We start from the raw sequence: 14,445 nt of genomic DNA, 5'->3' as shown, positions 1-14,445 counted from the left end.
GCACTACCCTACGCAAACTAGGGACAATTTACCATCTTTACCGAAGCCAATTAACCTACAAACCTGTACATCTTTGGAGTGTGAGAGGAAACTGGAGCACCTAGAGAAAACCCACACGAACGCAAGGAGAACGTACAAACTCTGTACAGATGGCACCCATAGTCAGGGTCAAACCCAGCTCTCTGGCACTGTAAGGCAGCAACTCTACCGCTGCACCACCTTGTCACCCGAATTTGTTTGACTGTTCGGCGTATTGAGGTTTACAGAATCATGGTGGGTATGTGATCTAATTAATAGATTTGAGAGACACCACTTCTTCCTGTGGTCAGCTCCACACATGGCCCCACTGCACCGTCTTCCCTTTGAATGCTACACCCCTCGCTCAGGTTTACTACAGAACACTCTCTTGTAATCACTAGCTGCACCCTTCTCCCTTCAAATTCCTCACGCTGGAGCCTCTCCTTTACATTGTACCACTTGTTGGCTGCATTCAGTGCTTTACAGTTCCTTGTGACTCACTCCGCACTGTGTAAACTAACTTGTAGAAAGTCTGTAACAATTCTTTGAAGGAAGTCCAAATAGAACCAGAACTGGCTGATTTCCAGCTACTTTAAATACTGTAAATGGGCTTTGTCCCTGCATTAGAAGCCAAGCACCCATACTACCCTTGGAACAAGTTCCACTCCATGATTCTTTTTTAAGTGTTAACAATGATAGGAACTTTTCTTTAATTTGGAGGTTTCCTTTGCCTATCACCTCTGTTGCTATTTCATTGGGATTGTCTGTAGCCTTAAGGGCCTGTCCCACCAGCATGCGATTGCATGCGTCTAGCGCGACCAAACGGCAGCGGAGTTCGCGGTGTGTACGTGCTAAGTTCGCGCATCATGCAATTTACGTCAAACAAACCAATCAGCTGGGCAGGAGGCGGGCCGACTGAATTTGGACGTCACACGGCGTCGGGCGGTGACGTAATCGTGCAGCGGCACGCTGGGCGGTGACATCATCGTGCAACGCCACATGCTAGGTGTACGCCATCAAGACGCTGCGTACGTCGTCGAGTCACTGCTTACGTCGTCGAGTCACTGCGTATGCCCGTCGAGACACTGCGTACGCCCTCATTGCGCCTGCGGGCCGACAGGCTGTTGGCGCGTGGAATTATCGAACAGTGCATGATTTTCGGAGCCCCGCGCAATGTCGGGACCAGCCCCGCACAACTCCATACGTCTCCGCCGATCGAAGTGGGACTGGCCCCGTGAGGCCGTACGCCTCAAGCGACCACGTTTGATCGCGCTAGACGCATGCTATCGCATGCTGGTGGGACAGGCCCTTTAGTCTCGTGTATATGTTAATTACTGACTGGTCATGAGAGGCCAGCAACCAGAGATTGTCGGAGACAATGAGCCTGTACCTGTCATCGTTACGCTTTATTTCCAGAGGGGATGGATGGTGAGCTAGTGATCTTGGAGTGACGGGCTATAATAAAATGTTGACTGTCATTGGTTCGAGGAATACAGACCCTTTGGCCCATCTCATCCATGCTGCCCAAGATGCTCCATCTAAGCTGGTCACTTTCACCCATGTTTGGCTCTTATTTTTTAAACCTTACCACACACATATCCAGATGTTTTTTAAATGTTTTTTTAATTATCGCATATACTTCCTCTGGCAGTGTGTTCCACATGCCAGCCAGGCTGTGCGTGAAATAATTGCCCCTTAGATTCTTATTAAATCACCCTCACACTTTAAACCTCTACTCTCCAATTTATAATTTCTCTATCCTTAGGGAAAAATACTCTGTGCATTCACACTATCTATTCCCATTGTGATTTTATACAGCTCTATAATATCATTCCTCAGCCTCGTGCACTCCAAGGAATAAAGTCCTAACCTGCCCAACCTCTAATAGAGTCATAGAGTGATACAGTGTGGAAACAGGCCCTTCAGCCCAACTTTCCCACACCGTCCAACAATGTCCCAGCTACACTAATCCCACATGCCTGCGCTTGGTCCATATCCCTCCAAACCTGTACTATCCATGTACCTGTTTAACTGTTTCTTAAACGATTGGATAGTCCCAGCCTCAACTACCTCTTCTGGCACACAAAATTGCTGGAGAAACTCAGCGGGTGCAGCAGCATCTGTGGAGCGAAGAAAATAGGCGACGTTTCGGGCCGAAACCCTTCTTCAGGCCCGAAACGTTGCCTATTTTCTTCGCTCCATAGATGCTGCTGCACCCGCTGAGTTTCTCCAGCAATTTTGTGTACCTTCGATCTTTCAGCATCTGCAGTTCCTTCTTGAATACCTCTTCTGGCAGCTTGACCCATACACCCACCACCCTTTGGGTGAAAAGGTTACCCCTCGGATTCCTATTCAATCTTTTCCCCTTCATCTTGAATTTATGTCCTCTGATCCTCGATTCCCCTACTCTGGGCAAAAGACTCTGTGCATCTACCCAACCTATTCCTCTCATGATTTTGTACATCTCTATAATTTGAGGAAGGACATCCTTGTGATTGAGGCAGTACAGCGTAGGTTCACGAGATTGATTCCTGGGACGGCGGGACTGTCATATGAGGAAAGATTGAAAACATTTGTATTGTTTGTATTCGCTGGAGTTTAGAAGAATGAGGGGATATCTTATAAAAACCTTTAAAATTATAAAAGGACTGGACAAGCTAGATGCAGGAAAAATGATCCCAATGTTTGGCGAGTCCAGAACCAGGGGCCACAGTCTTAGAATAAAGGGGAGGCCATTTAAGACTGAGGTGAGAAAAAACGTTTTCACCCAGAGAGTTGTGAATTTGTGGAATCCCTGCCACAGGGATACTAGCTATGATATTCTATGATACTAGCACTGAATTTAGGTGGTGTCAGTCTCAGGATTTGCTGAATCTTGGTGGCCAGTGTTGATACTCACTGCTTGATCAGTAATATATTGGTAGAGCTGATGGTTCGTTCTTACAAACTTCCTTGGCCACATCCACAGCCACTGTCTGCCACTTGTATTCACCTTTTCAGAATTTCTGCCCTAACATAGAAAAATAGGTGCAGGAAAAGGCCATTCGGCCCATTGAGCCAGCACCGCCATTCAATATTATCATGTCTGATCATCGAAAATCAGTACCCCGTTCCTGCTTTTTCCTTAATTCCTTTAGCCCTAAGAGCTAAATCTAACTCTCTCTTGAAAATATCCATTGGCCTCCATTGCCTTCTGTGGCAGATAATTCCATAGATTCGCAACTTTCTGGGTGAAAACGTTTTTCCTCATCTCAGTCCTAAATGGCTTGCTTCTGGACTCTCCCAACATCAGGAACATTTTTTCCTGCATCTAACCTAAAATTCCTTGAATAATTTTATGTTTCTATAAGATACCCTCTCGTCCTTCTAAATTCCAGTGAATACAAGCTCAGTCGACCCATTCTTTCATCTTGTGTCAGTCCCACCATGCTGGAAATTAACCTGCTGAACCTACGCTTCCTCAAATTAGGAGAACAAAATTGCACACACTATTTCAGGTGTGGTCTCACCAGGGCTCTGTACAACTACAGTAGGAGGACCTCCTTGCTCCTAAACTCAAATCCTCTCGCAATGAAGGCCAACATGTTATTAGCTTTCTTCACTGCCTGCTGTACCTGCATGCTTACTTTGAGTGACTGATGTACAAGCACACCAGGTCTCGTAGCACCTCCCCTTTTATAATCTGACACCATTCAGATAATCTGTCTTCCTGTTCTTGCCAAGTGGATAACCTCATTTATCCACATTATACCACATCTGTCATGCATCTACCCACTCACCTAACCTATCCAAGACATGCTGCAGCCTCATAGCATCCTTCTTGCAGCTCACACTGCCACCCAGCTTTGTGTCATCTCCAAACTTGGAGATGTTTCATTTAATTCCCTCATCTAAATTGTTAATATATATTGTAAATAACTGGGGTCCTAGCACAGAGCCTTGTGGCTCCCCACTAGTCACTAACAGTGGTATCTGACGTGAATGTTGTAATAGGTATGTTATCAACTAACCTCAATTTGTGCAATCATTTTGTCACTGCTCTATTAATTGCAGGTTGCAATTCCTGTCCAAGAACCATTCCTATGTGTACGACATCCCTACTCAGATATACCTGACACCCTCTAGCTGAAAAAGTAAAGTAGAAGTAACTATTAAATCTTTCCCCTCACACCTTAAACCTGTGTCCACTGCTTGTTGATTCCCCTACCCTACTTTAAAGATTCTGCATTCATCCTATCTATTCCAAACTGAGTTGGAAGGATCAGTGGGGCAAGGTGATTTTCAAGGGGACAATGTATCTCGCCTCACGAAGCTGCATTCATAGCCAACCACAACAGTGGAGAACAGTCTTTCTCTTGGGCATAAGGAGTTTGAGAATGAGGGTGTAACTCACCACTAAATCATTGGCACAGCACAGAATTGTCTTTAACTTGGCACTGGCTGTAAATTAGAGTGGCTGCCCAGTTAAGGAAACTGTGAACTCACATTGAAGCGGAAGGGAAGGCTGCCCTGTGCTATACATTAACAGCCAACACTGAAAACATTGTGTGGCATCATGCGGAGGTATTTAAATCCACATTATATAGATCTCACTTTTGATTATTAAACATGGTGTTCTGATCTAAGATTTGATCCATTTAAGTGACCAAATAAAAATTGAGTTTTGCAAATCATCAGACCAAGATTCAATGAGATATGTGAGAAATGGGTAAATAGAACCTATTGTTTGAGCTTCTGATTGTTAGACAGCCCATTGTTCTCTTTGAGGACTGAAGCCTCATTGTCAGAACATTGCAGAAATTAGAGCCTGCACTACACTAGGTTTTATCTCGGGTGGTGTGCTTGAAGCTGCTGATGGATTTCTCAAATGGATTTTCTAAATTTCCTGGCACTGTCAACACTCATATTAAAAAATAGAGGGAGTCACAATGGCACAGCTAATAGAACTGCTCCTCACAACATCAGATTCAATCCTGATATTGGGTGCTGTCTGTGTGGAGTTTGCAGGTTCTTGTGGGTTTCCTCCTACATTCAGAATGCGTGTGGGTTGGTAGATTAATTGACCACTGGTGTGTCGGTGAATGGTAAAATCTGAGTGGTCCTAAAGGGAATGTTGGATCAAATTGGGATTTGAGTTTGATTAGTTAAAGTGAGTTAATGAGTCAGCGCAGATTTAATGGGCCAAAGGGTCTTCATGTATAACTATGATACAAATTAACACGCTTCTCTCTTTAAGAATTGATCTTTCATGCTTTGAATCCCTTCAGAAATTCTTGGGTGTCCACACACATTGAGCCTCACCAAACTGTACAGCACTCTGGTGATATAAAACATAGAACAAAACTATAGAGCACTGGAACAGGTCCTTTTGTCCGTAATATCAAAGACGAACATGACGCCAAGATGAACTAATGCCACTTGCCTGCACATGTACCATACCCGTCTATTCCCTGCATATCTATGTGTTATCTAAAAGCCTCTTAAATGCTACTATAGTAGTTGCTTCCGCTATCATCCCTGGCAGTGCGTTCTAGGCTCCCGTTACCCTCTGTGTAAAACAAAACAATTTGCCATGTACATCTCCTTTAAACATTTCCCCTATCATCTACAAGCTATGCTCTGTCGTTTGGCATTTTCACCCTAAGGAAAGATTCTGACTGTCTATCCTATCTATGCCTTTCATAACGTAATATACTTTTATCAGTTCTTCCCCTCAACCTGCGGCACTCTCCAAAAAAGGAATCCGTCTGTCCAACCTCTCCTAGTTGCTAATATCCTCTAAACCGGGCAGTATTCTGATCAACCTCTTCTGCACCCTGCCCTTGCAGATCTGCCCTAATGTGGAGTGGAGCTTCTGTCGACTCTACTTACAAGGCAGCCGCTCGATTTGGTAAACGGTTTGCTGGGAAGCATTCGCACTGGTTTCTCGTTGAACTCCCACCAAAGAAAATAATGGGAGAAAAGCCCTGAGGGTCAGGTGTTCAGAGTAAATAAATGTTTAATGTGAAAGGAGCAGCTTAAGCTGTGGGATGAAAAGGCGAGATGCGCTGCAGCGTGTTTGCGGAGAAGCAGTGCTTCAGGTGATCACCACCTTTGAAATGCATTGCTTTCAACTAGAGTGGAGAGGTCATGACCTTTTAGCAAAAAAGTGTGTGACTGCCCCAACTACAAAGGACAAAAAGTTGTAGCACGAGTCATGGGTTTCAAAACACAGGACATAACACTGCGTCTCCGTCAAAATCTGAAAGCAAAAAGCCAGGTTGCAAATTTGGGGAGAGGAGGGAACTCTTCATCAGAACTAATCAATTCACTTGACTTGTGTTCCTTGTCCCACAACAAAGGCCTCTAAACGTAACCATTTTTTTTTGTCTTAAATGATCATTACCCCATAAAGGCAGCACCGTGGTGCAGCTGGTAGGTCTGCTCCCTCATAGCGCTGGACACCTGTGTTCGATCCTGACCTCTACTGCTCTCTGGGTGGAGTTTGCACGTTCTTCCAGTGATAGTGTGGGATTCCTCCTGGTGTTCTGGTTTCCTCCCACTTTCCAAAGACGTGCGAGTTTGTAGATTAATTGTCCCTCTGTCAGTTGCCCTAGTGTGTAACGAGTGAATGAGAAAGTGGGATAACTGAACTAGCATGAATAGGTGATCAATGGACTTGGTGGGCCAAAGGCCTGTCTCCATGCTGCATGTCTAAACTATTCTAAAACTAAACTAGACAGTCAAACCACAACCACAACTACACTCTCAAAGGCTGCTTGGATGGCTGAGGTGACTCCAGCTAACTCTCCCTTTACCCTTGCAGGCTAACAGATTCTTGCACGAAAACGTGCTGAAGCGATTGAGACTTAATTGAAAACCTGTTGAACCATCAGCAGTTACTGCGCAATTTGTACATTCCCGAGTTAAGCAATGTCAAATGTGTGGGTCCCGCACTTCCTTTTGGGGTCTTGTCCTGAGGGTGGGAGGGGAATCCATGGTGGAATTAGCAGAATGAAGAATTTGAAAGGCTGCTTATTTAATCACAGGAGAAATGATTACAATCAATGCCTTGGCTGATATTGTCACTCAAGCACCTATTGCAGTTGTTACAATGAGCCCTCTCCTGAGGACTGTGTCTATCAGCTTGATGGCCTTTGACCCCCAAGGCTGCGGTTACCATGACTGGTATGTGTGGTTCCAAGGAAGTTCTTCTTACTGAACTTTAATACCTTTTCTGACATGCATGAGCCAGAAGCACTGTTAGAGGTCACTGAGGTCTCTAATCATTGGTCTCAGCTGAAGCTCTCAGATCACAAAGAGCTAGAATTACCTTAAAGGAATCCTTCAGTGAAAATAGCTCTGCCCCCTAATGTGAAGTGTGTGGAGAGGAGCTGCAGATGCTGGTACGTACCAAAGATAGACACAAAGTGCTGGAGTAACTTAACGGGTCAGGGAGCATCTCTGGAGAAAAAGGTTGGATGATGTTTTGCATTGGGACCTTTCTTCAGATTGGAGTTTGAAGAAGGGTCCCAACCCAAAATTTCACCCATCCTCTTTCGCCTGACCTGCAAAGTTAGTCCAGCACTTTGGGTCTACCTAATGTGAAGTTCTCTTCTTCTTCTTTCCTGCGCAGCCTAAAGTTGTTGGACAACTTGTTCTATTTGATCTTCCATTTGTGCACGTCGACTTGGTTGCATTAGTTGAAACAGGGCGGACCACGTGAAGGTTGCAATCTTCCACCCCGTGAAGTTCTCTGTTGTAGGAGGACTCCCCTCAGAGTTGACAACAGTTGACTTTGAGATGCTGCATTGTTGTTTTTCTTTGGCGAGGCCATTATTTTCCGTTTGAATCGGCACTCCAATGGCATTTGTGGATTGCAAGACTTTCTTTTGTGTGGCGAATCCCAACAAATTGGAGAATTCCTGAAAAGTTTATTTGAAGAAAAAGTAGGAAATAAAACCTCATCCATCCTGAATATATCATTCTTGCTGATTTGAATGGCCAACCAAATAGATCAGTTTAAAGTCACCTCTTGCAAAACTGACATCGTTCCTATTCGTGTTCACCCAGCAGATTCTATTTGAAAGGACTCAGTGTTTTGTAGCCACACTGGAATAGTATTCAGAAAAAATTCTCACCAGAATGGGAAGATTTACCTGGAGATCTCCAAGTGGCATCAATGGTGGAGGAGTCCGTAACCTCCAGGAAAGGGGGAAGATGTTTGAGATACGAGAACATGATTCCTCTGTATTTCAGGTGCAGAAACAGAATATCAAAATTGAAGGGTGAATTATAACTTTTGGCAAATGTCTTCAACACCGAAGCACCACGGAAAAGTGTAGCAAAAACAAATGGTTTAACACCATTTACAGGTTTTCAAGTTCAGTAGCATCAACTGTGTGTGTGCTCACTTTCTTTTGCAGTTTGGGGTGAACTGCTTGGCAAGTTGAGTGCAGACTGAGAGTTTTATGCAGCTGTTCTGAATGGGTTCCAGTCATTAGAAGATACCATTACAGGCTGCATTTTAAAAGTTGGCTCCAGTGGAACCTGGGTGAAGATTTTGGAAGTCTACAAAGAAGCTGGAACGTTCCTCAAAATGTTAGCAAAACATGGAGTCTGCCTCAGGAGTTCCCTGTTGGAGCGGCTAACCTAAAAGCTTACTCCATCTACAGTAACAACCACAATGAAAAAGACTCGAGGAAGCAACTTAAGGTATCAAGCCTTAATAATAGGCAATAAATAAATATTGATCCCTTCTTTCCAGCTTAACAACCAACAAAGATTCATGATATTTTAAAAAAACTTACTGCAGGAAAAGATATTTTACAATAAAGAACTTTTCTTATTCTCTCATTTCCCAACTATTTAGTCTAATTCAGATTTCACGAGGAATCTTCTGAAATTCTGATCCGGTCTATATGGTTGTCTCAGCACGCTACAGGTACATTGAGATACATTACAAAATAAACTGTGGAAAAGCTGCCCTCTCTTCTGGTATTCTTCGCCCTCTCGCTACAACCAGCCTGAAGAAGGGTCCTGATCCGAATCATCACCTATACATGATTACCAGGGATAGCTGCCTGACCCACTGAGTTACTCCAGCACAATGTGTCTTTTTGTTTTGTAAACCAGCATCTGCAGTTCCTAGTTTCCACCAAGCTTATTCATGTACTTGGCAAGCTGCATAAGTGATCAACGAGCAAGTTTTATTATCTAGGAAGGACATTACCATAGCTTATGATTCCTGGGATGTAGGACTCTTATGGAAAGACTGGATAGACTGCATTTAAGTGATCTTATAGAAACGAGCAATTTTTGTTACATTTGGGGAAGTCCAGGACAAGGGGTCACAGCTTAATATCTTTTAATTTTTTCTGATTGTATCACGGGGTAGGCACGGTGGCGCAGCGGTAGAGTATGGAGAGAAGGCAGGTGCTGCCCTTACCGAGATGAAGAGAACTTTTTTCACACAGAGGGTGGTGAATCTCTGGAACTCTCTGCCACAGAGGGTAGTTGAGCGCTTGCAGTGCCAGAGACCAAGGTTTAATCCCGACTACGGGTGCTGTCTGTACGGAGTTTGTACGTTCTTCCCGTGACCTGCATGGGTTTTCACCGAGATCGGTTTCCTCCCGCACTCCAAAGACGTACAGGTTTGTAGGTTCATTGGCTTGGTAAATGTAAAAATTGTCCCTAGTGTGTGTAGGATAGTGTGTAGGATAGTGGCAATGTGTGGGGCTTGCTGGTCAGCGTGGACTCGGTGGGCTGAAGAGCCTGTGTCCACGCTGTGTGGAAAACTAAAACTAAAAATTTGAGTTTGTCACGGAGTGTCATTAGGTAGTTGAGAAATATGCATTATGACATTTTGGGGGTGCAAATTGTAGAGCAACATGTGTCACTTTTACAGTGTCTCTGAACAAATTTGCATTGTAGACTTGTGTACAATAATTGTGTCTAACTGTAGAGCTCTTTATACGATTGTATCTTGGATGTTGTTGAATTTTTGTTTTCCTCTTGCAGCTAATAACCACTTTTTCTATCTCTCTGCTGGTTACAACACTGTTGTGAGTGCTGCGTGATTATGGAGAGCTCTGTAATTATCTTTCACACTGTTAAATTGTAGAGTGCAGTGTCAATGGTAGACTATTAGCACCCCCTACAGTACAGTAGGTCTTCTGAATCTTAGCAAAATATAAATAGAGCCACTCAATGCTGCTTCATGTATACAAGTTACTTTGGATAATTGGAATAAATACAGATTAAAATTGGGATCGAGGAGGGGATACTTAAAGAAAGCAAGTTCTTGCTCAAATGATAATCAGCCTTCCAAAATTCTGAAGTCGATATATTTTAAGAATTTGCAACATTTGATTTTTTTGTTGTAAATTTGACGTGCAAACACCCAATTCCAACACTGAGAACAGGATACTTTTGGGGATATGGGTGTGGCTGGCAAGATTGGCTATAATTGCCCTTGTTTCACCATGAAAAATTGTGGCTTTCAGGGGGTAACATAAGAGTTAATTATCTAATTGGATCTGGTCGCTTTCAGGCCAGACTAGGTAAGGATAACAGATTTCCTTTACAAAGGATACTGATTAGCCATGTCAAGTTTTTTTTACAGTAATCTGGCGGTGTTTGTGGTCAGCAGTACTACGACTAGTTGTATTGTCCCAAATCCCAGATTATTATCTGCAAATCTGCTGCACTTTTGACGACCCATTTTGTCATAAATCCTCACTGCTGTTTCATGCAAAACCCACCTGCCGTATCACTCTCCCCATAAAAATACATCGGCTCACATTGCTGTGTCTACATTATTGCACCGCATTGTCTGATGTTTCTGCCTGTTGTTGGCTATTGATTAGCGCATTGTTAGTAGTTCGGCCATAGCTTCATTATCCAGGTAGGAACAAGGAACTGCAGATGCTGGTTTACAAAATAGGATATTAAATGCTGGAGTAACTCAGCAAATCAGGCAGCATCCTTGGAGAACATGGATAGGGACCCTTCTTCAGTGATTGGAGGTGAACTTCTTCAAGGTTGACATTTTGCAACTGAAGAAGGGTCCTGACCCGAAATGTCACCTATCCATTTTCGCCAGAGATGCTGCCTGACCCGCTGAGTTACTCCAGCACTTTGTGTCCTCCTGGTAACATTCCAGAATACCATACATTTGTGAGACAATCAACCAGAATTAAATACAGAAGGAACTGCAGATGCCGGGATCTGCCATTAAGAAACATCCTGGTTTGTGAAAAGAGCAGCCAGTCTTGTCTGGGCACTAATTTACAGGGCTGTCTCTTTTTACCTGCAGGCCAAGTTTGCTATTCAGAGAGGTGCCACAGCAGTGATCTTTGATGTAACTGATGATTCAAGTGCGGTGGGTCAGGTAAGGATGTAATTCTGCATTACTGTCCTCAACATCAACAGAACTGTATGACACGGGTTGTTTAAGAAAGAACTGCAGATGCTGGAAAAATCGAAAGTAGACAAAAAGCTGGAGAAACTCAGCGGGTGAGGCAGCACCCATAGATACTGCCTCACCTGCTGAGCTTCTCCAGCTTTTTGTTTACCTTTGTATGACACAGGAATAGTTTAGAGCAAAGACAATGTTCCATTAAAGCCCACCACCCCTCAAAGTAGCAGGGACAATGAATCTTTTTACTCCCAATAGCAAGATTGTGGTCATAATTCGTTGACTGTCCTTTTCATCATTGTGCGATTTCCCACCTATGATGCCCACGCAGTTATGTCCTTCCTGCTATCATCCCAAATGCTTAACTATGAGCGCATCAATCTTTGCATGTAAGTGATTGGCCAGCAATAAAATTAATGAACACGGTTGCTGAGATGGAGATGGGAGGCATTTTATCTCCATAATATTAGAGGGAAAATAAGCAGCCAGTGGTGAAGCAAAGGATGTTCACTAATCCAACTGCCTCTCCCAAAGCCTCACTCTTTATCATCTGGATCAACAAGAACAGCAGGAACCACAAGCACAAGCCTCCACGTTGGAAATAGATGCCTGCTCCTTCATTATTGTGCAATCAAGATCTTGGGAGAACCTATCTAATAAAATGGGTGTACCAACTGCATCATCTGAAGACTACTGCCAACCTTATGAGGTTAATTAGAAATGGATAACGAAGCAAAACCCCACATCTCAAGAATGAATAAATATAAAGAAGTTATATCTCATTTATATTTTCAGATCTAATTTAAGGAATGAGGAAAATTAATCAAGGAATTAAGGAATGGTGGTTTATAACTGAACGGCAGCCCCTCAATACTGCACCTAACTTTTAGCTTGCATTGTGCACTTAAGACATGCCCGTGATACTATCTCTTTGTACTTTTCAACAAAGAATGAAACATCCAGTTTTGAATCCATTGGGCAATTAGCTGTACATCTATTGATGTACAATTTGGTGAGGCGTACAATTTCTGATATAAGCTGTTTAATGTATGGGAATGTTTAAGCATGTTTTCTTTGTTCTGGAAGTGATTCTATCAAATAGCAGGCCGTGAATGATATTAAATGGGTTCAGCCATCCAAACTTTATTCTTGAATATTGATACATGGCCTCGATTGAACAGAATTAAGCTTTCTTCAGTGTGCTGGTATTTAAAAATCATTCAGTCAAACAGGAAAATGTGACTAGTTCAAAGAAAGCCACAATTTTGTTTCAGAGATCAAAAATAAATAGGATTAGAATAATCAGCTATTCATTAAAAGGGATTTTGTTGAGGTTAATTGGCTTCTGGTGTGCTAAGGACCAAACGGACAAACAATCCATAGATAATTTAAATTTGACAGTAATGGACAGAGTGGATCTATAATTTTCTATAATGGAAAAACTGTTTTTTCCACCCACGCTAAGAGTCCAAACACTTCATGCTGCAGGCCATCTGGTTGATGGTAAATTTGGTACAAACTATTTTAAATCTGACACAGGCACATGACTTTCAGATGAGAAACTAAAATTAATCATGTAGTAGCAATGAACATCAGAGAATTCTTTATGAAAAGATGATGTTATATGGCCAAAGGCGCTGTCCTTTGTCCAAAGTTCAGTTGCACATGTTCACCACGGCCTTCAGTTACTTCTATCTATAAGGCTTTGGCTCCAGTTAGATCCAGTCTGGATCAATGTCCTAATTTCATGTCGTATTTCCTTAATATATAGAAGGAAGTATTGTGGTCCTTCAAGTCTACGCCGTTCCCATCTGTCCTAACCATGTATTTCCTTGTAACCTATTCTCTCTCAAATGCCCACCAGCTCCCCACCTCATCTCCTGGATTTATATCCGCCTACCCGCACTCGATAGCTCAGCATTTAAACTGAGAAAATTATAAATCGGACAATTGGGCTACAGTAAAGGATGCGTGGCAACATTTCAATAATTGTTCAGAAATAGACTTGATTTCACTCATTTTATTATTGTGATGTTTAAATATGGCCTCTGATATTTGAGCATTTCACTAAAATAGACAAGTTTCCCAGATCAATATTGCCAAACATCTTGTGACATGTAAAGAATCAATACAGCCCCAAAACATTGCTCAGGCTTATAAAGCTAAAAACAAGGCAAGTACGGATTGAATGTGTTGAAGCAGATCATCAGTGATGTGTGAAGTTTACAAAACCTAATGTTAAAAGACATAGGCAGAGGTTTACATGGAAGATGGAGCGATTATTATTAATAATTAGACCAGGGGGGGGCCGTTGGGTCCCGTCCCCTCAGCGAGCGGTTGCGGGGGGTCAGCCTTCGGCATCACACACACACTAACCCCCACCCCCCCCCCCCCCCAACCCCCCTTGATATTATATTAATATTATTCATTTGCTCCTTTTATCCCATCCCCCGCCCTACCACTCACGTATAACCCCCAACTGTGTAGGCGCGGCTAGAGAGGGGGGGAGAGGGAGGGGGTAGAGGGGGGGGGGGGGGGGGGGGGGGGAAGGGGATAGAGAGGAAGGGGGGCAGAGGTGGATGAGAGTAGAGGGGGAACGGGAGTGGGGGTAGAGAGAGGATAGAGGGGGAGAGGGAGGGGGGTAGAGAGGGAGAGGGAGGGGGGGGGGGGGAGGGAGGGGGGTAAAGATTGAGGGGGGGGGGGGGGGGGGGGCAACGTCACCGGGGAGGGCTTGAACTAGAACGCAATACTACACCACTCACCCATAGGTCCCAATATTCACCACGACCTAGAGAGGGGGGGGGGGGGGGGAGAGAGGGAGGGAGGGGTCAGAGAGGGAGGGGGGCAGATAGGGGTGGGTGGCCAAGGAAGGGCCCTCTCCTCCTCCCCCTCCTCCTCCTCCCATCCCCCCCTCTCCATCCCCCCCTCCCCTCCCATCCCTCCCCCTTGCCTCCCCCTTACTTGAGCTTTACTTGTTTCATTCATTGTCAGTTGAATCCTCCTTATCTGTCATGTTTTGTAGGGAATAT

General features: G+C 43.9%; 1 protein-coding gene across 2 annotated transcripts in view; it reads left to right on the top strand.

Annotated features, from left to right (window-relative positions):
- LOC129710771 (E3 ubiquitin-protein ligase RNF43) overlaps positions 1-14,445 on the top strand; it is a 175,623-nt gene that overhangs the window by 143,309 nt on the left and 17,869 nt on the right. For both annotated transcript variants that reach the window (XM_055658008.1, XM_055658007.1), the window contains exon 3: positions 11,315-11,389. In XM_055658008.1, the coding sequence (XP_055513983.1) occupies positions 11,315-11,389 (75 nt within the window). The remainder of the gene's footprint in view (positions 1-11,314; positions 11,390-14,445) is intronic.

Source organism: Leucoraja erinacea, chromosome 28 (assembly GCF_028641065.1).
Source record: "Leucoraja erinacea ecotype New England chromosome 28, Leri_hhj_1, whole genome shotgun sequence".
In the NCBI taxonomy this organism is placed as follows: domain Eukaryota; kingdom Metazoa; phylum Chordata; class Chondrichthyes; order Rajiformes; family Rajidae; genus Leucoraja; species Leucoraja erinaceus.
Note: the sequence above shows the minus strand (reverse complement) of the source record. Positions and strands in the feature narration are given on the sequence as shown.